General features: G+C 34.2%; 1 protein-coding gene across 4 annotated transcripts in view; it reads right to left on the reverse strand.

Annotated features, from left to right (window-relative positions):
* The window catches only part of LOC105567395 (cardioacceleratory peptide receptor-like), a 64,213-nt gene that overhangs the window by 16,011 nt on the left and 24,527 nt on the right, over positions 1–23,675 (reverse strand). For all 4 annotated transcript variants that reach the window (XM_012022246.1, XM_012022247.1, XM_012022248.1 and 1 more), the window contains exon 3: positions 2,897–3,032. In XM_012022246.1, the coding sequence (XP_011877636.1) occupies positions 2,897–3,032 (136 nt within the window). The remainder of the gene's footprint in view (positions 1–2,896; positions 3,033–23,675) is intronic.

A 23,675-nucleotide genomic window follows, 5' to 3' on the forward strand; every position in this document is an offset into this window, starting at 1 on the left:
TCGCCCCGCACCGCCATTCTATTCCTCGCCGAACACCGCCTCGAGCGGGGCCGCTAGGCCGGTCACCTCACCGCGCGCTTACATTCGCCAGTAGGTTGGGCTAATACGGCGATTTTTAAAATTTCGTATCTCGATAACTATTCGTCCAAGCGCAAAATAGTACAATACTTTTCTGTTTGTCTTAGTCCCCTCTACCTTCCCATGACCGGACGTCAAAGTCTTGCGTAGCACCCTGTATATTTCCGACCTTTCACCGTTTCAAGGTAACGTCGAAATCCTTTAACACTTTTGTATCTTGTTATCTCTGCGCGGATTTTTCTTAAATGTTTTTTTCGATCCCTCTAGTTTAGGCAATTTAATTAAAGCCAAAGGATTTTATTATTTAATAAAAATACATTTTAATTGATTTAATATTTTTTTATTCATTAATTACTACACTAATAATTAGTGTGTGGTAATAATCTAATGTAGAAATATTTACAATGTAAAATAAAAAGATTTGAGACAACGTAAATATTTTTTGTCGAGAAAAATAATTTCTTAAAAATATATGTCTTTGAAGAGATTTCAAATATCCTCTTTTTTTAATTCTATAAACCTATTAAACCATTACAATGACGGAGTTAATATTATTATTAATGAATGCCTTTTATCGAACCTTCTTATTGAGATTCGTATTATATCTATTTGCTTCGTGCACAATTGATTTCTCGTAAAAATGGTGAAGATGGGAAAAGGAAGATGGAATTGTAATTTTACTGTCCATTAGCAAAGCTTTATCGTTTCTTCGATAACTTAGTTTACAAACGTAATAAGATCACAAATAAAAAGACTGATAATAAAGTTTATACATTGGCAACTTAATAACGATTTGTTAGTTGACGCTTGAAAATCGTTTTTATTAAACTTAATATTTATAATATAGTACTTGAAAATTACATTTCAAAATTTATTAAACAAAGTGATAAAAATTTTAATATTAATTATACGTTAATCGAATCTAGGGATGTGCAATATTATTCATTATTATAACACTCACATATACAGAAATTTATTGTGAGAAGTTCTAAAAATGACAATAGCAAATAGAAACCCTCATTTTTATTTATTAAACATTATATCGTTCTGAAAGTAAACAATTTCTTTCACAAAGTACGCCTCGCATTTTTGTCATGTAAGAATACGACATCATTACTTAGAGAATCTCTTGGAATAGCGATGTTGCACGTCTATCGTGAAGTATATTTGTAGTGACAATCATTGTCAGAAATATTCCAGTAGGTATCCTTAAATTCAGCTTGATTGCGAAAGCATATTTTCTAGATTGCAATATTTTTTTTGTCGCTGAATCTGTACAATATTACATTACTTATTATTTATTGTACAAACAATATGCATTACATAATTGGATAACTAATAATCCATTGAAATCTTTATTTCCAAATCAGTTATGAATTCTTCAGCGTGAATTCTTTAATAAAGATTTGAAATAAAGATTACTTTATTATTATTAAATTATGCCGTTGTTTTCTCACGATAATTTAACTATTTTAATTTACATACAATATTTTAAATATTTTTAACAACATGCCAGTAGTAAAATGTATTTCGTATAACTTTTAATTTTTTAACATTGAGCTGCGTATAAAGTTTACTTTACAGTTTTCTCAAGTGTCACCTAACAAACATCTTTGTGATACGTCTATTTTAATATGCATACCTTTCCTCGTATTTTCTGTGACATGCATAAAATTATTCTATACTATAAAAGACATACTTCCTCTTCCATCTCACCAGACATTAACTTAAATACATTTGCTATCAACGTCATAAATTATTATACGAATAATGGGAGAAAGTCAGTATTAGCTGTAATATAATAACCGGAATGCTTTATGGAAATGTGACAGAAATAATATTTATGTGCGACAAACCGATTGTGTTTTCATATATGGAATATTGTTATTAAAAAAGATACTTTAAGTTATAAAAATTACATTCTATCACACATGCCGAAAGTTAAAGGTAAAATTTAAACTGAGTTAAAAAGAGTAATAGAATAGACGATTTATTTCTTTCACTTTATCGTTGGATGCTTTCTGGCGCAAGTACGAATGTAGACATATATGCACGGTCGGTTCGATATCTTTTATTAGCAGACATATGTGAACAGTAAACTTTATTATTGGACATTCAAGTTGGTTTATGTTATACCAATTTTTCAGTGTAGAACATCAGAAAAAAGTCAAATTCTTGCATCAGATTATTTTTGTTAATTACGATAAAAATATTATCACGCTTGTATAAATATTCGAAAGGAATTGATATGATATTTAATTACGATTATCGTCATGTTGCAAAGAAAATAGATTTTTATTGATACCATCTCGTTTGTAAGTACAAATACATTTACATATCTACGATCAATACATGCAAATAGTAGTCAGCATTAGGATACGAGAAAATATTACGTCACATACGCGCGATATCGTTTGTTCCCTATATTCTGCCCATAAAGATACGCCCGCGAGGAAAGAAAAAGAAATGTTTATCTACAAAACATATACGTGAAAGAGGACGCGCTATCGCATCCCCCAGGGTCTGAATTAAAGATATTAGGAGCAAAGATTTTTGGGAGAAACGTAACAGTCTGTCCACAATTCTCGTTTGGGTAAATATTGATAAAGCAGAAGTAAAACAAAATTACAGTCGACAGCTTTTTTGATATTTAAACCGCGTTATTATTTTAGTTTCGTTGTAGATGAATTTTTATAAATCGTTAATACCACGTAATGGAATTGTTTGTCTAATCTGAAGCCGACTGTCCTTATAAAATATATATCGAGGCATTAAAACTTTCTTAATTACACTATGTATTAAAAATAAAGACACTTACCAGCAAATGCAAGTTGCATGATGAAGAAATTCATTCGAGATTTTCTACGTTTACCCAGTAAAAGTCCAGCGAGGACTGCGGTGTTACCGGCGACAATCACCGCAAATAGTAGCCATAGTACCGCAAATTGCTCCGTCTGTAAGAAGGAAAACGTTTCTTTCACCTTTGTGAAATTAGCGGCTAATTTAGTTGACACAGAGTTCTGGCTCTTTTCTAAAATAACTTTAAAGTACTTAATTTGCCGTAAAAAGAATTTCAACGTATAAATGTAAAAACATAAGAATCGGAAGATTTATGAAGGGTCGACTTAGCTTTCGTTTAAAAATACATAACAGTTTCTTATTTGAATTAAAATCAATTTTAGAAACTTTTATCTCTATTGCATTTCACCAAAAATATTTTTAAAACTTATAGGTATTTCTTTCTTCCTTCAAAATTCTTTGGGAAAGAATTAGGACTCGATTAATTATATCTAAACTCTGAAAATAAAACATTGATTTTACCAAGATTTTTACTTTATAAAAATCGTTTTAGAGATTCGAATTATTGTTAAAAACAAATCTAAATTATTTAGATACGTTGCAGATCTTTTTATGATAACGCCTATACGTGTACCTATTACATATTCGCATGCAAAACCACAGTTCCACAATGAATTCAAATCCCTATATATAATATAATAATAAATTTATATTGTACAGGTGCATTATGATTGTATTTCATAACTTGAATATCGATGTGAACATTATTTACTGATTTGCACAAATCGGGTAAACAGTTGATTTGACTGTTAGTTCGATAGATAATGCTTATGGTCTCGTATACGTTGCTATGTAACGAGAGAAACGTGTTAGTGTTAATTTCAACATCGTTTGCCTGACCTACCGTGCTTAATATGAATAGCAAACTAATTTGCTCGATCATAGACGCGGCCGATATGATACACGACGTGATTTTACGAAAATGGACAACCAGAGAGTGTCCCTATATACTCTTAATGTAATTGTATATTTCATTTTAATAATAATAATCAGCGCTTAAACGGTTGCATTTTAATATAAATAATAAATCAGTTGAGTAAATTAAACGGTTGTGCGGAGATCGGCGCGTATTATCGACAATGCCATTCAAATAAATATTACAGCTGCATCGCGATGTGGGTTGGGAATGCAACTTGAATCTAATTATTTTACTGGAACGCAAATACTATCACGATAATTTTCAATAAATACAATTAATCAAATTATTTCCAAGCAAAAAATAGGTTGTATAATAGATTCATTTGTAAGGTCTGTACGTACATATCTATAACACGATGGAATTATTTCATTTGAGCATCTTGAACTTTTTATTTTGTTCAGAAGAAAAATGAATACAGTATTGTGTTAAATATTAAAAATAGCACATGAAATTGTTTTAAAGGTGGATATAGATAATGTAGTGGCATCAGAATTACAGGTGTATGTCATATTTTCGCAAAAACTTACGGATATAAGACGTTTCCATATGCATTAATTAACCGCAATTAAATTTTAACTGGCAATTTCTGTCACTTAATACTGTGAATTACAATATGAGTAAAATTTGCACGCGCAGAAAGAAGCATTCAATAGATAGTTTGTCACAACGCGGATTGTGTCTTTCGGCTCGATAGGATTTACTGATATTTCTTTCCCAATGGGTGTGTGTGAATTACTTTGGTATCCACCCATCGTAGAAAATGTCGCCGAATCGACGAAAATCGCGTGGACCACGAAACTGCGTATCCCATTCGTCTCCCTCTCTTTTTTCCCCCGCACTCAGCACTAAATCTATGTTTCTATCTCGCAAACTGCGAACTATGAAAGAGACGACGGTCGATTTAGGTCTCGCCGGGAATCACGCGTGTCGAATATGATGTCGGAGCTTCCGTGGATTTATCTGCATAAATTGTTAGCCGTTTGGCTGACTAATTCTTAGTCCACCAACATTTAGCTTTACGAATTCGATTAAAATAGCACGTTTCGAAAATGCTTTAAAAAGTAAAACTTTTTATATCAATATATCAAATAGAAAAACAAAAATTGATCTTGAAATATATGGAATATTGTTAAAAGTTATTTAACTACATTCATGATACTTAGATTCTTTTATAATATATCTGTACAATAATAAGTACTTAAAATATTACATAAGTAAAGTGATGTTTAAATTGGACTTCAATTCCTTTCCTTAAATGTTAAAGCGCTTGTAGATGTTGAGCGAATTTTTTTTAATGGAAATTGAATTTAGAAGTGATTTTATTGGGCGACAAGGAAAAAGTATAGTCGCGCGAAAGTCGATAAAATTTTGCAATAAAACTGACGTAATAGAAAAGGACGTTCACAGACAAATCAAAAATAGTTTTTATAACGTAGTATAACAGGAAACATTGTTCGCGTGGAAAATCGTTTTGTGAAGAACGTTTTCCGTTGCAAATAATATATCTTTTTGAGATGATGTAGAGAAATTTGTAATACGTACCACCGTTCGTCTTATTAAAATATATTTGCCATATTGTGCAATAAGAACATGGACAAATCATTCATGATGAAACTAAATAAGTATGTTCGATTATATTACAGTGTATTATTAAGATTATTTGTCGAAAACAATATGATTATACAAAGGAGACTTTATACATTACAGTTAATTGTATCATGTTAGAATTTTTGCTTTTGAAATGCTTATGCAAAGTGTCATAGGATCTATAGATGTTGAAATATCTACCGATTTTGTCTGTTCTATTTGCACTATCGCTCATAAACTATCGATACCTCGATATCGCTACGTCGATTCAGTTCGATTCGCGGTAACCAGGAGAAAGTGGCACAATGTCTAGAATATCATGTTCATCGCGGATCGCGATTTTCCGTTCGTATCCGGTCTGCGCTGCTTTCCGGTTCCGAATGCGAAATCCAATTACTCATGTCATCCGCAAGTTCAATATCGATCGTCCGATAAAGTTGATTCCGAGTTTGTCGAGCGCGAGATTCGTATGCAAAGTTTCGAATCTGCGGCCGCGACCCATGGTTACACTTCTATCATTCTCTGCGATATTACTGCATTACTGAACTGGAAATACAAAACGTGAGAGAATAGTATTCAGTTAAGCGCGATGAAAGATTCATGTTACTAGAAATATATTGCAATTAAATTTGTAAATCTGATAATTGTGCAGTTGAATTGGTCTTGAAAGAGTCACTGAAAGCTGAACGATTATTTTGAGTAAGCGTTTAACATGACATAATCCTGTTATTTTCAAATTTATTTTTATTTTCTAACGAGGGAAACTTATTTAAAGTTTTACAATCTTTTCTCCGCAATATACTTTTCGCGATTATATACAGCTGCAAAAATAATTAAAACTATAGTGTCGAAATATGCACTTGCATGTTAGATACAGCGATAGAAGACGTTATTCTTATTTGATAACAAGATTAAGGAATTCGTTTAATTTATGTATCCGCACATTATCGGAATGAAAAGAATTTTTTTCACAGAAAGCACGCGAGAAATATTCTCAGTAATTTGCATCGTTTTACATTTCACCCGATTTATCGTCGCGAGTCGTGCATGAGGCCACTTAAGTCACGCATTTGCATGTCCGTCGTGTATGGTAAAGGTTCTGACGCTGATCGCCGGGCGATTGTTTATTACTGTATGACCGGGGGGCGCGAATGGGATCGCGTGACCTGCAAAGACGGCGCTTGTCGGAAGCGTCGAGACACTCGTTTTGAACAAGAAGTTCGATGATCCATAGAAATTGATAGCGCACGCACGGGACGAAGCTGCGAACACCAGCTACCGGCGGCTCCGCAATTTTACTCTGGTCGTTGAAATTAACACAATAGTATCTTCGATATATATTATTTAGAATTAGAATGGGTTTCTCTAGAGACAAGATAGTCGCCAACTCGGAAAACGAACTAGACACGCTTGAATATAAATTGCAATATTTTCCTAATAAAATAAAAGAATTAAATATCATACAACCGAAAGGGAATATAACGGACAATGAGATTAATTACGCGGTTCTTGATGCATGCGTTGTTTAATTCAACGTTTAGTCGAAGTATGTCTTTAATATACATATTGCAAGGACGGTTTTAACTCAGCTTTGAGTCATCAGCGCGAATTATATGATCTCCATTGTAGGGCCACGCGGTGAGCTTCCACATTTCATTTTTCCAAATTAAATCTTATCTAATGTCGTGAAATAATTTGCAACTCCGCGTCATAATATAATTTTGAGATGTATTTGTACTCTATTTTTATTATTTAACTTAAATAGGACGTCTACTTCAAAATATACTTTCACAAAAGTTGAGTTATATTTTACCTCAACTTTTAATCGCTCAGCTAACTGTTACATTAGTTATACATGTTTTTTGTTCAGCTAAATATGCATTCCGGTAGATTGCGTAAAAATATTGACGAATAATTTTCTCAAGATAATGCATTACGATATAAAATATCAAAATAACGTGTGCCTAGGCAATGTGCAGAATCTTTTATCTCTAAGGTATCAATAATGGTGGAGAATTTGAAATACAATGAAACAGTAAGCACCATCTGTTTCATTTTTTTTTATTCTAGAGAACGAATCACTTGATTTGAAATTTAATTATTGTACATCACTTTAAGCGTCTATTTGAATATGCACTTTGCCAAACCACATGATGAATATGCACTTTGCCAAACCATGAAAACATGAATATTGCATTCTCTCGGGAGCAATTTAAATATTAAACGAAAATATATGTTATGCAGAATGTTTTACTTAATATTACGTGAAATGTTAATGTTAATTTAATCAATTTCTCGAATTGATTATACAATATTTTTAATTTATAAATATGCCACAAATTAAAATTATTTTGAACTAAGTTTCGATTGAACTGATTTATATCGGAAACTCTTTTTTCTATAATAAATTATTCAAAAATTATGGACATTAAAAAATTTTGTGGAAAAATTGATTTTAATTTAATCGAAGATTCTACCATTAAAATGTAATGCAATAAAAATGGGATGTCTTTTACGGGAAAATAAATTATTCTTTTATGGGAACATTTACGAGAAAATTATTCTTCATTTTATAACTACATATAGTTAGTTCTGCGTGTCTTCAATGACATCTATATACCTGATAGTGGCCAGATAGCGGTGTTAGTCAAGACTTTCTATCCTTTCTTCCGTAAAATTCCTAACGGAAGATACGCGAAGAGACGCGTTTCTATTCTAGTACATGGTGTCAGCCAAAAGATTTTTTCTGGCATATAAATCAATCGATATAATAGCTGTGGCGACATTATCTAAGTGGATCCATACGATACTTCATCGATGGGCGACAGGGATAAATGGCAATAACGAGATGACAGGCTTTCATCCGCGCGATTCCCACCATCTCGTGTACTTTATAAAGCACTTAGCCATATTACAGCGTAATTTCGTCGATCATAAAAAAATTGCCTTGATTTACGGTCTCGTTTCGCCGTGGATACGTGCCGACAGACTGTGCGCTTTTCGCACACGGCATCGGTGAAGGAAAGCCAACGGCGAGCGGCGACGTTAACCCATTTAATCCACCATAAACGGACCGTTTTTACTCCCTGTAAAAATCTGTTGCGCGTAATTGAGCGTTGGCATAACTCGTCAATGAGTGGTAAACCGCTGTTACGTGGTATCACGCCGATTTTACGAAGCAGGTGAAGCCGATAAGTGTAATCCGCGTGCAAGATTGACGCCGAGTTAATATCATATAATAATAACAACGAGTTATTAATTAATGCTCTCTTACACCGTCAATTGCTAATCTCGTACGAGATAGGAACAATTTCACCTAATGCTAAATGCATGTGAAATAACTTCCACAATTAATCTTACAAATTTATAATAAAATTAAAAAATGAGAATTAGAATTATAGAATTTATTGTAGCCTTGAACGTGATTCTTTAAACGCAAGTTCTCACGTTTGCCGAGGCGGAAATTTATTAAATCTGTGCAGTCGTACCGAGCGAGCGCATTTTGTTGCTTTATGAATAGCATTGAGAGGCCGCAATAACGAGAGAAAATTGTTTTTAAAGAGAGTTTACAATGTACACAGTGTCGGGTTTTTACGAGCCGTCGTAAGAAACGACGTCGTTCGCACGTGCGATTCTCTCTTCCTCTTGTTTCTCACTCATAATTCAGAGCGTGTAATTCTTAAGCAATGCTGTAATCAGAACGAGTAGATTATTTGTACAAAGAAAATATATCTCCAAGAAAAAAAAATCTTAAAAGATCCAAGATCAGGAAGATCAAGGGAATGTTTGAAATATAAATAAAATATGGAAAGTTGAAAATTCGTTTGGATTTACGCGCGCGCAGTGAAATAGTCATAAATCTAATCTAAAATAAATTTAAACTTTAATCTGCGATGCACATTTAGTTTCAGTAACTTCCCATGAGATACACTGTATATAGTCAAACTTGTGACAATTTTTCGTCGCATCTACAAAGTCACTTTAAGAGATAAAAGTACTCCTTTTTTTTAGGCATAAAACGATGATTTTATTTTTTTTCTAACATCTTTAGTTAAAATTCAAGAATATTTAGAATCCAATTATTTAAAAAGTAAAAAGATGACGAAAGTAATCTAAATACTATCTCACTCGGTTTATGTATCGCTGTTCACATATTTCTTCGAGCGACTGAGTTTACCGTTTAATATAGGAAATCTCGTTTCTACTGTTCTTGGGAAACGAGTGCAATTTTATATTTCGCCGCAGGCGTGGGAATAGTTAGTTACTTGGGCACAACAACAGAATCCGATAACGAGCCGTAGCAGCGTCGTATAATCGTAACGAGCCACGGTAAACTGTTGTCGAGCGGTGGTAATGCCGGTGTTTAAAGATCTCTAACCACCGCAGACGGTTATGTGAAGAATAACGAGTCGCTTGTAATTCGTAATTCGTAACCGAGCGAGAAGCATAAGCTTAACGACGTCGCCCGCTCGTAGTAATAAGGAGAGTGCACTCTTGGATATACGCCAGTTTCCTGCATAAGTAGGCTCCTGATGGACGAGTAAACAGTATTGGCTTTGCGACCTCCAGCATTCAATATGCAGGTCGGTGATCAAAGTAAAAAGCGAGTTGAAAGCAACGCTAATATAAGAAAAGAAATTAAATCTGCTCTAATGATGGACATGAATGATTTTGTACAGCAATGACGTAACGCAATTTTTTAAGAATTGAAGAAACTTAGTTATTGAGAACGGTACTTACTTCTGATTGATTTTTTCGGGGGGCAAAACAAAGCGAGTTATAATAGTTTAAAACAAGAATCGGTGCTTTTATGAATTCTTTTTGTCAGTATGTCGAAATTATCGCTGTTATGATTTACTTTCCATTTATGTCTACGTACAATGCGTAAAACATAAAGATCTCGAATAACAAGAGCCACCCAACGTGTTAAAAAGTGACTAATATTACGCTTGAAAATACAAATCTTTTAACGGTGGGCAATATAATGGCGCAGTCAGAGCAAAGAAACATATACACTACTTTCTTTGTCCCGCGACACGAGCGTCTTCCGCTGCTTCTGGCATGCCTCGTTTATTTTCCGGAAAACTTTTATTCAGGAAAACGTTTATGAAACTCGTAAACCGTCTAATAAAACTCGGTTTGTTTGTCGATTTGTTTTGAGATACGTATAGAACTTTGATAATGGTATAATCATTGCTTTAATTTAACTTTAATTTTTCTAAGGCAATATTTATGGCACATTGGTAGCTTATGCAAATTTTAAAAATAACTGGAGAATTCTGATTTTTTAATGTAATTAAAAACTTATAAATCTCTAACTTTATCGTATCGCTGCGACATATTTTTTCTAAAAATAATTAAAAAGATAAGGTTTTATCTGAATATAGATCTTTTCCTTGCATTTTTACCGTATATTTGTTTTTGCTTCAGTATTTTATCATTTATTACCGGTTTTTATTTAGGAAAAACCACTAACGAAATAGTATAACAAATAGATATACTAGCCTCGAGGTAGAGCACAGCTGATGCAAGCGTATATTTTATTTTATGTTAGGTTTGTTTCTTTTTTGCGCGAAAAAGACAATTGTACAAATAGCCGAAATTCGTTTTTCCTTGAGAAATAAACTCTCTTATTTGTTATTAAAGGAGAAGTAGCAAACAATTTTTTTCATTTAATATCATGTTTTTTTCGGAAAACGTGTTAATTTGTTATTTGATTAATATGACATTAAATGCCAAAAATAGAAAAATAGAAAACGTACTTTTTATTTTATTAAATTTTAATTTTCCTATGTGTCTCTTTTTGTACTCATAATTTTTATATATACGAACAATTTTACGGAACGTAAACTCTTCGAAAATTAAGTACTTTTACTATACATTAAAATTGATGTTGTATTTCTTATAATACAATACATGCAATTAACTTTGCTTAAATCAAATATGACGAAATTATATAATAATTGTAAAATACATACTTTGCGTTCCCACATGATTAATTAAATTTTAATATTAAAACATAGTTAAATCATATTTTCACAAAGTATTATTTTCTACATTGCTTGTACAGGCAGATTTTCAAGCTGAATCTATGAAAGCAAACAAATTTTCGATACAGAGAGCTTTATAATCTTTCCGCTATATGTAAGCACCTTATCTGAATTTTCTCCTCGTTTGCAACACGATGAAACGGCAGCACTTTTGTCGTGAGAGGGTTTAGGGCTTCAGAAAAACGACCTTGCAATATGGAATAGAGATAAGCTACAGGAAAAGAAAAAAAAATATCGGGTTATGATTCTTCAACCTATGTTCTAGATTTTGAAATTTTTAAAGCATTTTAAAATTAATTTGCTGACCTTAGAAAAAATCTTTTTCCAATTCTGGACACATAAAATTCTTAAATAACAAACCAATTTGTTGGTTATTGTTATAATAGTCGCAAGGTGAAGATAAGAGAATTAATTAATTTTTTAGAAGATCGTAGAATTTTTAAAATCAAATTTTAATAAAAAGTTTCGCTCTAGGACAAAATACATACATTTAGCATATAATCAGATGAATAACATTTCGAGACGTTATCTAAATACTAAGTCTGTGCAGAAATAGATATTTTAGGAATATTAAGATATATGTCTATAATCTTCAGAGTATACGACAAGAATAACACATTTTTATGTGCAAGTACTCGTCTGTCCATTTGCCATTTATCTTGCCCTCTTTCTGTAGATTTAAACAGTAGAAAGGAAAAATGATCCAGATAGATATGGCTTTGTTGTTTTCATAACTTGCTGGAAATCTTCTAAAGTTCATGTACTGCTGACGGTACAGCATTTGTATAAAGAATCTTAGTGTTTCAGAATTCATAACTTGTTTTTGCAACTAAATAAACGAGGAAAACGATTTTCCGAGAAAATTGCAATCTTCTTTTATATTAGTACTTTTTTCCGGTGTTAGAAAATTATCGTAGTTTGTGAGATGGTTTTATAGAAAACTTTCTGTGCTGTACGCAGCACAACCGAGGACACTATACGGCGCGTTTCCGACAATAGGAAAAAAGTGACGTAATCGTGAGATATGCATACCATCGGGACACTGATACTATCCTCATTCGTATTCTTCACGGACGAGATCCTCGCGATATCCTCGAGTTTACGAGATGCCAGATCCAAGCCAGCATCGTAGATTTAATTCAATTCGCGGGATAGAAACCAGGAAGAAGCTGAAAGCTACTATCAAGCGGCTTCGCCTTCCGAAATTTTTGCGTTTTATTCGGCCCGCTCGCGCGAAGAGGTTGTTTCTTACGTAGGATCTATTGTTTATTCTCTACACTTTCATGCTGGCTATAAAATACAGAACATTTCGAAAACTTTCCCTAACTTTATTTCGAAAACTTGTTCATTTTTTGTCAAACCAAAGAGTAGGGTATTGCATTTAAAGCGTTTTCATTGTAATTATAAAAGTTTTGACAGAAAAGAATTTTAGGAATTTTAATCTTACCGCAATGGAGAGACATAATGACATTTATGAATTTTTATCTTTTATGCGAGAGATTAATTTTTCTTCACTCCAATGTAAAATTTATAAAAAGATACATAACTGTTACTCAAGATTTATTATTAAATGCACGACGTATGAATTTTACAATATCTCAAAGTTTCAAATCGAACTTTTTGAGCTAATGTCTCAATGGTTAAAAACGAACACTGCAATTTGATACAATTTAACAAGGTGCGGAACATTATTATATCAGATGTATTATCCCAAAAACTTGTTACGGTTAATTGGGTTAAGAATTACCTTCGTTATAATGTAATCTCGCAAGGAGACCGGGTTATCTCGTGAGACGCAGGTGCCGAGAAGGCGAGATGAAGAATCGGAGGACGTTCGTAAAACGGTCGACGACTGACTTTTCATCTCAATCTCAACGGCAACGAGGTAGCGACACCCTCGTTTCATCAGGTCCTTCGCGATGACGAGCACGCTGTGCTGAACGAACCGTTTCGACTCGTTCTAAGGTCGACGACACGCGGTCTCGATATGGCAGTGTAATAACAGGTCTTTGCTCATGTAAATTTTTACACCCTCCCGGTACTCGCCTCGTGGTGGCACATTCGCGTCTTTATTCCGCGTTACATTTAACGACTGCACCGTACGAAATGTGTCGCTCTTTATACCGTGCATTTCGTTTTATTTATTTATTAATGTTTTTTCGATGACACAATTTTACTTCGCCGCGCCGGCGTCACTTGACCGGACTGCCGACTTTGCACATTTTATATCTTGATTACTTGGTTGGTGCGCGTAAAAACGCACTACTATCCCATAAGCGAAATTGATGTGCCTGCGTGCAATTACTCTTTTAATTAGTCTCCGTCAACCGTTGTTGATCGCATGGCATTATGAGATATTTCTTGAAATATAGTTTAATGTAGATTCAGAATTTAACATTTGCCATTTAACTAAAAACTTTATCTGTAAAAAGACTTTTGATAAGAATTTTTCTATGTAGAAAAGAGTTCTTATTATGAGATCTTACCAACAAACCAAGAGGGTATAAATTGCGGTTTTTCTATTTTTACATTTATTTGACATTATTTCTATCGGTTTTACATTTTCGTGAAAAATTAAATGCGTCGAGCCAACGCGAAAACGCAGAATAATAAAATTGCACTCATTCGAAATAAAAATTTTATTTTTCGTGATTTGTGGAAATTTGTCATTTTATCAAAAACTAGATTCGATAATAGAAGTTAATTTACGCGTAAAGTTACCTATGGAATATCTTGTTTTTTTTCTGATTTTTATATGTGAAACATAATTGTTACAGTGTTTAAATCTAACTTAAATCTGTACTTGAAACTGATTTCAATTAACATTAAGATTAGCTCAAGACCGTGTAATGATTTCAATGCATAATGCAATAACAGACAGCGTTCACGGATCGAGTGCAGTTTTACGCTTTGAAAATTATTATTTCGCGTTATTATGATACTCTGTACTGATAAAAAAGTTTTTCATGCATACGTAATGCATGGCTCGTGTCTCGTGAGAGGCGCGACGTGTAACCGTGGGCGGCGGTTTTGTAACGGGATGCGCGGAACGCGCTTTATTTTAAAATGCATGCTAACGTGTGTACGTGAATCCTAATAAGCGCGTCTCTCCCTTTTAGAAGGGATGCCCGATACGAATCTCAATTTATCTTAATTATGGTATTATCACATCGTGAACAATGCAATCTCACATTTATTTAGAATATTTCACAACTTACACTATTTTTGCTTTTTCTAAATTTCTGTTACGAAACAAACTTAAATCTCTTTATAAAATGCTCTCGTTAATCTAAAGTATGTGATTTACGATTAGTCGTAATTAACAAGAGTAATGCAAGCAGTTCCATTTCACAAAGAAAAGAATGTTATAATAATACGAGAAAACGTTAAAGCAATTGTATTAAATATTGTGGGGATTGTAATGTTTAAAAATAATTGAGAAAAAGAAAACACGATTAATACGAAAAACGGAACATTAGTTCCGTTCAATTCAATAACAGTCATCAACTGACGAAGACCTTGCTAAGAAAATCGATATCGAGACGTTAGATAAAAGTTTACTGCGTGCACAATACGTTTGCTCTAAGTGAGAAAAGGAAATGCTGAAATTTTTATCGAGCACATATGTGTATACCCGAGCCTTAAGTTCTCGTACCAGTCTTATTAAATTGATAAGAACAATTTCGAAAAAAGGCGTCTACTTCAAATTTTATCAAGGAATAATTAATCAAAAAGAAATTTATTTCTGAAGTTTGTCTAAGTGTACCAAACATATACTCTGCATGTAGATATACAATCTGTTTTAAGGTATATATCAATTTATAACGTTAGATTTTATATATTACGTTCTTATCGCAAATCCTGGGTAAAGTAGATCGTAACGCGAATTATTTCAATAATGACGACTTCAATTTTCCATGTGTTACCTTATAAAATGAGAAAGTGGATAACGCATATGCGGCTGTTAACAGCATAGTTTCACATTGCGCTTTTTATTTTCACGCTACGGCACAAACGCGGCAGTTCTTGTGCATTTCGCACGCTAACGAATGAAACATAAAAAAATAACGCGTACACAAGAGCGTACGAATTAGAGAAGCTTAATTATGTCAAATAAATTGCTCAGTGAATATTGAAAGTGTCACATGTTTATCGGTGTGTCAAACGAAGATATTTGAAGAAAAAGTTAAAAAACTAATAGCTTCGTACAAATGTTGTAACGAGAAAACATTTGTAACAGTATGATACAATAACGATGTACAATGTCAATACAATTAATCTGAATTATTATAAAAAAAAATTTTAATCGAAGAAATATTAATATGATTCATATAATTTTGTAAATATTAAATTATGAACAATAATCGCAACCTTTGCTCTAGTAAAGTACTGACATGTCTAAATTTGTACATCTTTATGCATTAAAAATCTCTGTTTTACGTAGTATTATTTAATTAATTCGTTAAAGTTTAATTATTGAATTGAAATTTTGAAAATTTTTGCAATTCTTTTAACAACTACATACAATTTTGCGAACTTTATTACAATATAATAATATACTAATATTTTTAGACACAAGCGGTAAGATATTTTCGTGTTATCGCAAAGGGAGCCTTTAACTGTGTTCGCGCTTTCAGAAGAATTAACGAAGGCAAACAGAATCATTGAATCACTCTTAATTTGCTCAACCTTAAACTCCTACGAGAAATCTCCGTGCATTTGAATTTAACGAGCAGACGGTCCGTTTATTTTATCCTGTAAAAGTAGATTCTGTTGCAACGTGTAATGACATTTGAATGGAGATGCGTACATAGGGTAACCTGTCAAACGTAAGCTTTTATTCCGTTCTCGAATGTTACAAACTGCGTGGAAATAATTATCATTTTACTTGAGTAATTTGAGATAAAATAAATTGAAACAAACGTTTAAAGCAACAGGTTTCTCAAACATTTTACTAATTATTAGTGTACACTATTATAAATTGCGTAAAAGTAAATAATATTAATATCAATTTCGAAATAAATATAGTAGTATTAAAGAAATATCTCTGTTGGGTATCTGTTAGATATGAAATATGCGAAGAAGCCAAGTTATAAAGATTCAGTTCTTTTCGAGGCAACTCGATATTACCTGTCGATATTTTTTTTTCTTTTCTCTTAACTCAATACGCGCAATACTTCTAGCCTGATGAAGAGAGAGAAAGGGATGGGAAGAGAGAAAATAACTGTATCACGGTGAAAGCACAGTGTATATGCGATTTATATAGGAATTTATAGGGCGCGGAACAAACTCGTCGCGATGCGACGAAGGGACGGAAATCGAGCGAGATGCGAGGCACTTGACAATTATAATCGTGCTGTGCCATTAATTTCTCGAATGAATGGAACTTTGAAGATTCGAGCGCGAGGTGATATCTGCGATAAGTGCATCTCGTGAGATTTCAATTGTGATCTGTGAACTTTATCCGTCATAGGATTTATCGAACGCTCATGGATACATGGGATGATATTGCTGATGACAGCTGATCCCTGACACGATCGTCTACAGAATCGTGTTGCGATGTTAAATTTGCAATATGAAATGTCGAAAACAAAATACAAAATCGGTAAAAATAAAAGTTTAATAAATTTGTACGGTGTTAATCAATCGAACATAACGGTGCGTGTTCAATTGTCTTTATTACTAATGTGTCGACACTTAAAGTACGCTTTCGGCTTGAGAATCTCTATTTGCGGCCCAAGTTAGAAGAAACCTGCGAGGAATCTTATTTAAGTACTGTAGCGGACGAGACGGTCGTAAAAGTTTAAGAGTCCTTCTTACGCTGCGAATTGCTTCTCCCTTGCCTCGTAATAAACGAGACGGCGAGACAGTTCGACATCTCGACCACTTGTCGGCTATCTCGCAGGCACTACGTATGATATACAAGAGTGTTGAATCAATTTAATGAACGTCTGTCGCGATGAAATAAATGTTTCCAATAAATACTGCTTAGTAAATAATGTTTTATTCAGTTTTTCTAAAAATGTTTAATACATGCAAGAAACAATTTAATATGATGCTACAAGATAAATGATTGAAGATTGAACAGGAGGATTAAAGAAATTAAAATTATCGTAGTTCTCTATTTTTTATATAAACTATATACACATAAAACGCAAAGTAATAAAGAGTATAAATTTTAAGGGTAAAAATTTTAAGAATGTAATTTTCGTTCGAAAATGAGTCATTTTTATGATTATTGATACTTTTGCATTATTCAACATACAATAACGTGCGCGTTAACAAACGGAAAATAGAAATTGACGTAGAAATTTGATTGTTAGTAATACGGCAGGTTTATACCGTTCCAAGCGTAATAAACTTCGTCCCTTCAATATCACGATGTTAAAATATTGATCGTAAAAAAACTTTACGCAAAATGCCGAGCTGTCGATAATTTTCCATCGTCTTATTGATGTCCAAAGGACACGAATTTACGCTCTCGTCAATCGCGCCGTTGTGGCCGGAATCGCAATCGCGACATCAGAACATAAAAAATCCACGGGGGCGCAATCGCGCGCATTAGAGGACATAAAAATTCGTGGTACCCCGATTCCGCTGCAAGCGGCGGCTATTCTCGTACATAAAACCGACCCAGATTATGTCATTATCGTGGTAATTATCGCGCAGCCGGTGAAATAATGTTGCGTTATCGGGTGCCGACCGAGCGTCTCTGTTAAAATAAGAACAGCCATTAATCCGTGACGTGAAAAACTTTGCTTGCGCTCGAAGCGATTTCTCAGGCACGATATTACCTAGTGTTAGGTGCTATTTTACAATCGCCCGGATTTTTACAATACATGCTCTCCGTGATTGTACGGAATATCCCGATATACTGCATAGATCGCACGGAGTTACCCAGGGGCACGCACGTGCATGGAATTCGGTGCCCAAGTGCAACGGAAGACGTTCTCCAGCGTCCAATTATAGGGGCAGTTACAGTACCGGCAGTTACTGGTACTTTATGCATCGTGACGTTGCGCAAAGTCGGGGTTGGGCCGAGAAAGGCGGCGGCAGCGCCTTGCGAAAACCGAAACGTGCCACGAATCGTTAGTAAAGTCGCAGCTTCGTACAATTCCGTGCATATTTATCGACCTGACATGCTGTCGCGAAGAATGGATCGTTAACTCTTTTATATGGAATTTTAGATTGTGAGGCAATCAGACGGGTTTTATGCTAAAGCACAATTTGTTTTACCATTAGTTTTAACTCGTGCGATTTCTTTGACGGTTCATAGAAATAGGCGAAGCCGTTGACGGTGTTGCTATCATAAAATCGAAGCTCATTGAAAATATAAACGATAGTTCAGATAAAATAATCAATTCTGGAATTTGCCCCATTTTTAAAAACCGCGCTGTAGTCTTGTATGTACGTGCTATATGTATAAACAATTTTCTGTATCTCGCACATTTTTCCAAATCAATTTTAAATCTGCAATTTTTGTCACTTCGAAGTCGCGTACATAATCAATTTTATGTTGAAGAGTTTATACCCAATAGTTTTTGTTTAAATTTGAGAGAACTACGAATGAACAGTTGCAAATAAGTTTGATCGAAGTAATCAAATTTAATTACCAACCAGTTGTTGGTTAGGACAATTCAACGAGAGAGTATGAAAATTATATCCGAAGAAAATTGCTCGATTATCTTTCTAATAATTATCTTTAATTCCCAGTCAGAAATAAAGAAATGGATGACACGGGTGGAAAAATTGCGAATGTCGTGCCAATTTTCGCGGTTCGATTGTAACGAATTACAAGAGTGGTAGATTGCTACACTCTTCTCTAAAGAGCGATACGCTACTCTCTGGCACAGGCGTTCGATCCTTGGCAGCCTTTTCGCATTGTAAGCGGGGGTGAGAGAGGGAACGATAAAATATACTACACGGTAGTAAAATAGGGCGCAGTAAAACGAACTGCGGAAGTCTCTATAAAGACAGAGTGAAATTAAATGTCTTAAAGGTGGTTTAACCTAATGCACATAGAAAAGATGCCGAAGACAGTGGCGTAGCTTTTAACTATAATCCGACATATTTTTCTCCTTCAGAAACAAAACTTTTTGTATGAGAGCGGTACTGTAATTCTTTTTTAAACAGATCTCAGGATTTTACAAATAACTTGTAAAATTTATATCCGTGGTATAATTAAAGTAGATTAAAAATCGCCTGAATACATAAATGCAATAAAATTAACTGAAACATTAACTGAAAATGGTTTTACATTAATAAGCTTCTATATTTAAAGCAAAAACTTATAAAAAAAATTTTTTTTATATTATTTCGTAGCTCTAATATGTTTCAGATACAATTACGAGTGAAACCATTTTTCCATATTGTATTTAACTTAATTAAATTCCATATTGTATTTAACTTAAGTTATTTCGATGAAACACATCAGCAAATTTCTTTGAAATATTTCTAAATTCTCTCGGGCTTACGCCATTGAAGCCTTGTTGTAGAGCGCTTTGAGTATTGCTCGGATTAAGGATAAGATTTTACGTTTCATCGGTCCAGCAAAAGTTCGCAAGAATTTTCTGCTTCTATTTCACGAACTTGCTTATCCGTAGATCAATATCTCTCGTTATACCAATGTCAAAGATCTCGATATTATCGTACCATCAAATTCTGTATCTGGGTAATACGACGAGATGACATCATGTATAATATCAGTCTCAAAGATATACAGATTGTCTAAGAAATCTTGTTAGTTTGTCTCTCCTTATTGAAAATTCAAATGAAAACTCGCTACTTTTCGTGCATTTTTAATTACGATCAGTATCTTAAAGTTGTATCTTGATAATTAAAGTTCTCAAGTTAATTAATCCGTAACTTGTTATCTAATTTAACTTTGTCGTACATTAATTTTCACGTGACTAAATTTTTAATTGTATACATAGATAATTATATTTCGCGAAATTAATTAGCTTTCAATCTCGGGATTTAATCAGACATTATGTTTTGTCGACATGTTGTTGGTATGTCGACATTTTCGTCGAGATAAAAATGAAATAAGAGTTTGTATTTACTAATTAAATTTTAATTAATTACTTTTTTTCTTGCTTGGAATCCCCTATCGAGAGGTACGTAAAATTGATGTACGCAAAGCTAACCCCACGAAATATTGATATTTCAATATCTTCGAATCTCAGGCCTCTCCCTTTTTCTTCCTCTTTCGCTCCCTCTCTCAAAGAAGAAGATGGAAAAAGCTTTCGGCCTTCGAGGGTAAATGTCGATGCTCCCGGTGGGAATATCATGGTTTTCGGGCAGGTTAACATGTAAATTACTTTATCGCCGCGTCAACGACGACGGCGGAGTAGTTCGCGCCAAGTACTTGGTAAGCGTACACGCTTATTAAAGACCGGTAATAAAGTTGGTGCGATGGCCACTAATTAAGGGCGGGATGTCTACCGCCGACGTTGCTGAAACGCAGAAAATCGCGCTTTATCGTTGATCTCACATAGTCTCCGATAAATCCTAAAGTGATTTTCCGCGTTTCCAAATTATACCCTTCCGAGAACGGCGTGAAAGCCGAGACGACACGATGGCGATCGGAGAGAAACTGGGATCAGAGAAAAACGGGAAAGATCCAGATATTCCGTTACACCGTAATAGCTTACCGAGCCGTGCGATAGAAATGCTTTTAACCGTATAACAAGGAATAAGGAGTCGAGTTTCGATAAACATGGCTCCCTGCGAAAAATACTTTATACTGCAATAATACTTATTACTGAAAATTTGTTCGAGAATAATCATGACAATATACATGTATGCTTTTTTTTAAGATTAACTTAAGAGTAAATCTTAAACATAATTTGTAAAATTTATATATATAATTACATATGCATATTTTTTAATAAAGAGATATGCACGTGAAAGCTTACGTAAGGAAACCATGAATTCTTGCTCTCTTTAAAAAATATCTGAAACGCGTCGCGTAATAATAGAATGCATAAAAAAGGAAGATTGCTAGAAGAAAATCTAACGAAAATGTAAGCGGAACATTTTCCATTCCGCAAGTTTTATCACGTAATCATATTGAAACCCCACGAAGATAACAATTTGACGAACGCATTTACAAGTAGCAACCGATGCAACACGTGCTCAGTGAAAATGTCTTTTATAAAGAAGTTTCGCGGCTTCTTTCCGCATATAAGAAGCTCCTTGCAAATGTAGCGCAGAGTTATTTGTTACGGGTAACTTTGAAATCGCTACTCTGTTAAAGACGAGGCGGCAGAAACTAACTCGGTTACCAATTTTGCCCGACAAAATTTTCGAAGGAAAGCGTGGCCGCGGTAGAGAAAAGTTCGTGGCTAATGCTGGGAATTTAATCACGTCTAATGTCGCGAATTTAATCGCGACAAATTGCATTAGAAGCATGATTCTGTTTTCTGCAATCTCTCCCGATAAAAGCATAACGTTCAATGCGGCCTGAGCAAAATATTTCATATCCGTGATTTCCGCTATCCGAGCGTGAAATAATCAATTCATTTTACATACGGTCCAATTCACCTGAAAATCCATTCGCCTGTGAGATTATAAAAATTATTTCCCCTTAAAAATCGGCGTGTTATTTGAAATAAATAATGCGGCATTCGCGTACCGTATCCCGGATTATACATCGATATACGAGACCATACATCAATTAAAATTGCACGCTGCAGACATTTAAAAAATACGCGCTTCAAAGAGCGTAATCCAAAAATGTAATTATTTGTGCAGTCTTTGAACAGGGGATAAATGTGAAAATCCATATCGTACTATTAAGTCGTATCTATTTTATGGCGTATATGTGCAATTGCGCAAACGCAACATGTATACCTCTTTCGATTTAATTTTTATACGTTTTCCAATTATTTATTTAAAGTGAACCTAAAGTGAAACTATTGTCACAGATAATCTATACGGAAATTCATAAATTTTGATATCATGAATAGAAAAATTATCCGTCACAGTGCGTCGGTAAATATCAAAATCACAAGTATATTTCCGTTTTAAAAATTACAGTTTACATGGCGCAACGAACTTTAACTATACAAACTAAAGTCACCTAACTTTTATTATACAAATACGTTCAATCGGCTGACGCATAATGATTTGAAATTGATATCGGTTCGATATCGGAAATAATATGATCCCATATATCCCGAATTATCCCGGTATTACCCGGCGACGAATGGCCGTATAAAAACGATTCGCCCCCATGTCTAAAATGAGACATCGTGTTAAAATGACTCCGCCTGGTTATGGTGCGCTTTGCCTTCGCGACGAAAAAGATATTAAGGGGGAGAGTTCTTCGAGTCGATCGGCCTCAGATCTCTTCTCCCGGTAAACGGCCGCTATTTTTCGGCCACCCCAAACGGATAGGGCAGCTGGAAAGGGAAACAAGAAACGGTCCTGACGCAATAGAGCCTAGAAAAACCGGGGAATTTTATCCGCAAAAAGCGCGTCACTGTGAACATATGAAATATGATTTTTTCCCCCCTTTTGTCGTCCTCTCTCTTTTCTGCGGGACATTCCTTTTTATTTATGATAGATAACACTCCCGAATTGCGTATATCGCGTATTATCCATAGCTGATTGTATGAAAAGACCAGAGAATCGCTTTCCGAATCCGGCAAGTCGCAAGATAAGAACTGTCAAAATTCGTACCTCTTAATGTTATATAATCATAAATAATGAATTCGTAGCGAAAGGAAGTAAGTTCATAAAATTGTAAGATATACTTTAGATAGAATTGCATGTTTGCATTTCTTGAGCTCGGTTAATTTGTTCATCCTTCGAATGATGTATCGATAACGGTATAAGTTGTACCTATACGTCGGATTGCAAGCGACTTAAAAATGTTAGAGAGAAATGAAACAAACGAGACGCGTTTGATAACTTAATAATCGGAGGAAATTATTAGAGCATTGATTTCCTCGAAAAATCGTAACATTGAGTTTAATACGACGGAAATACTGAGCCTGGTTAACATCGATCGAAATGTAATTGGATAAATGTTCAAGCATCATGAAGAATCAGACCGGTCTTCGGTATATCGAAAAAAGTGCCTGACGCGGTGCAAATCGATACTCGGATACGATTCTACGGGGAGCGATAAATCGCGGCAGGATTCCACGCGGTCTATCGGTCGTCGATGTACCGAT

Source organism: Vollenhovia emeryi, unplaced genomic scaffold, assembly GCF_000949405.1.
Source record: "Vollenhovia emeryi isolate VEMERY1.0 unplaced genomic scaffold, V.emery_V1.0 DF939138.1, whole genome shotgun sequence".
In the NCBI taxonomy this organism is placed as follows: domain Eukaryota; kingdom Metazoa; phylum Arthropoda; class Insecta; order Hymenoptera; family Formicidae; genus Vollenhovia; species Vollenhovia emeryi.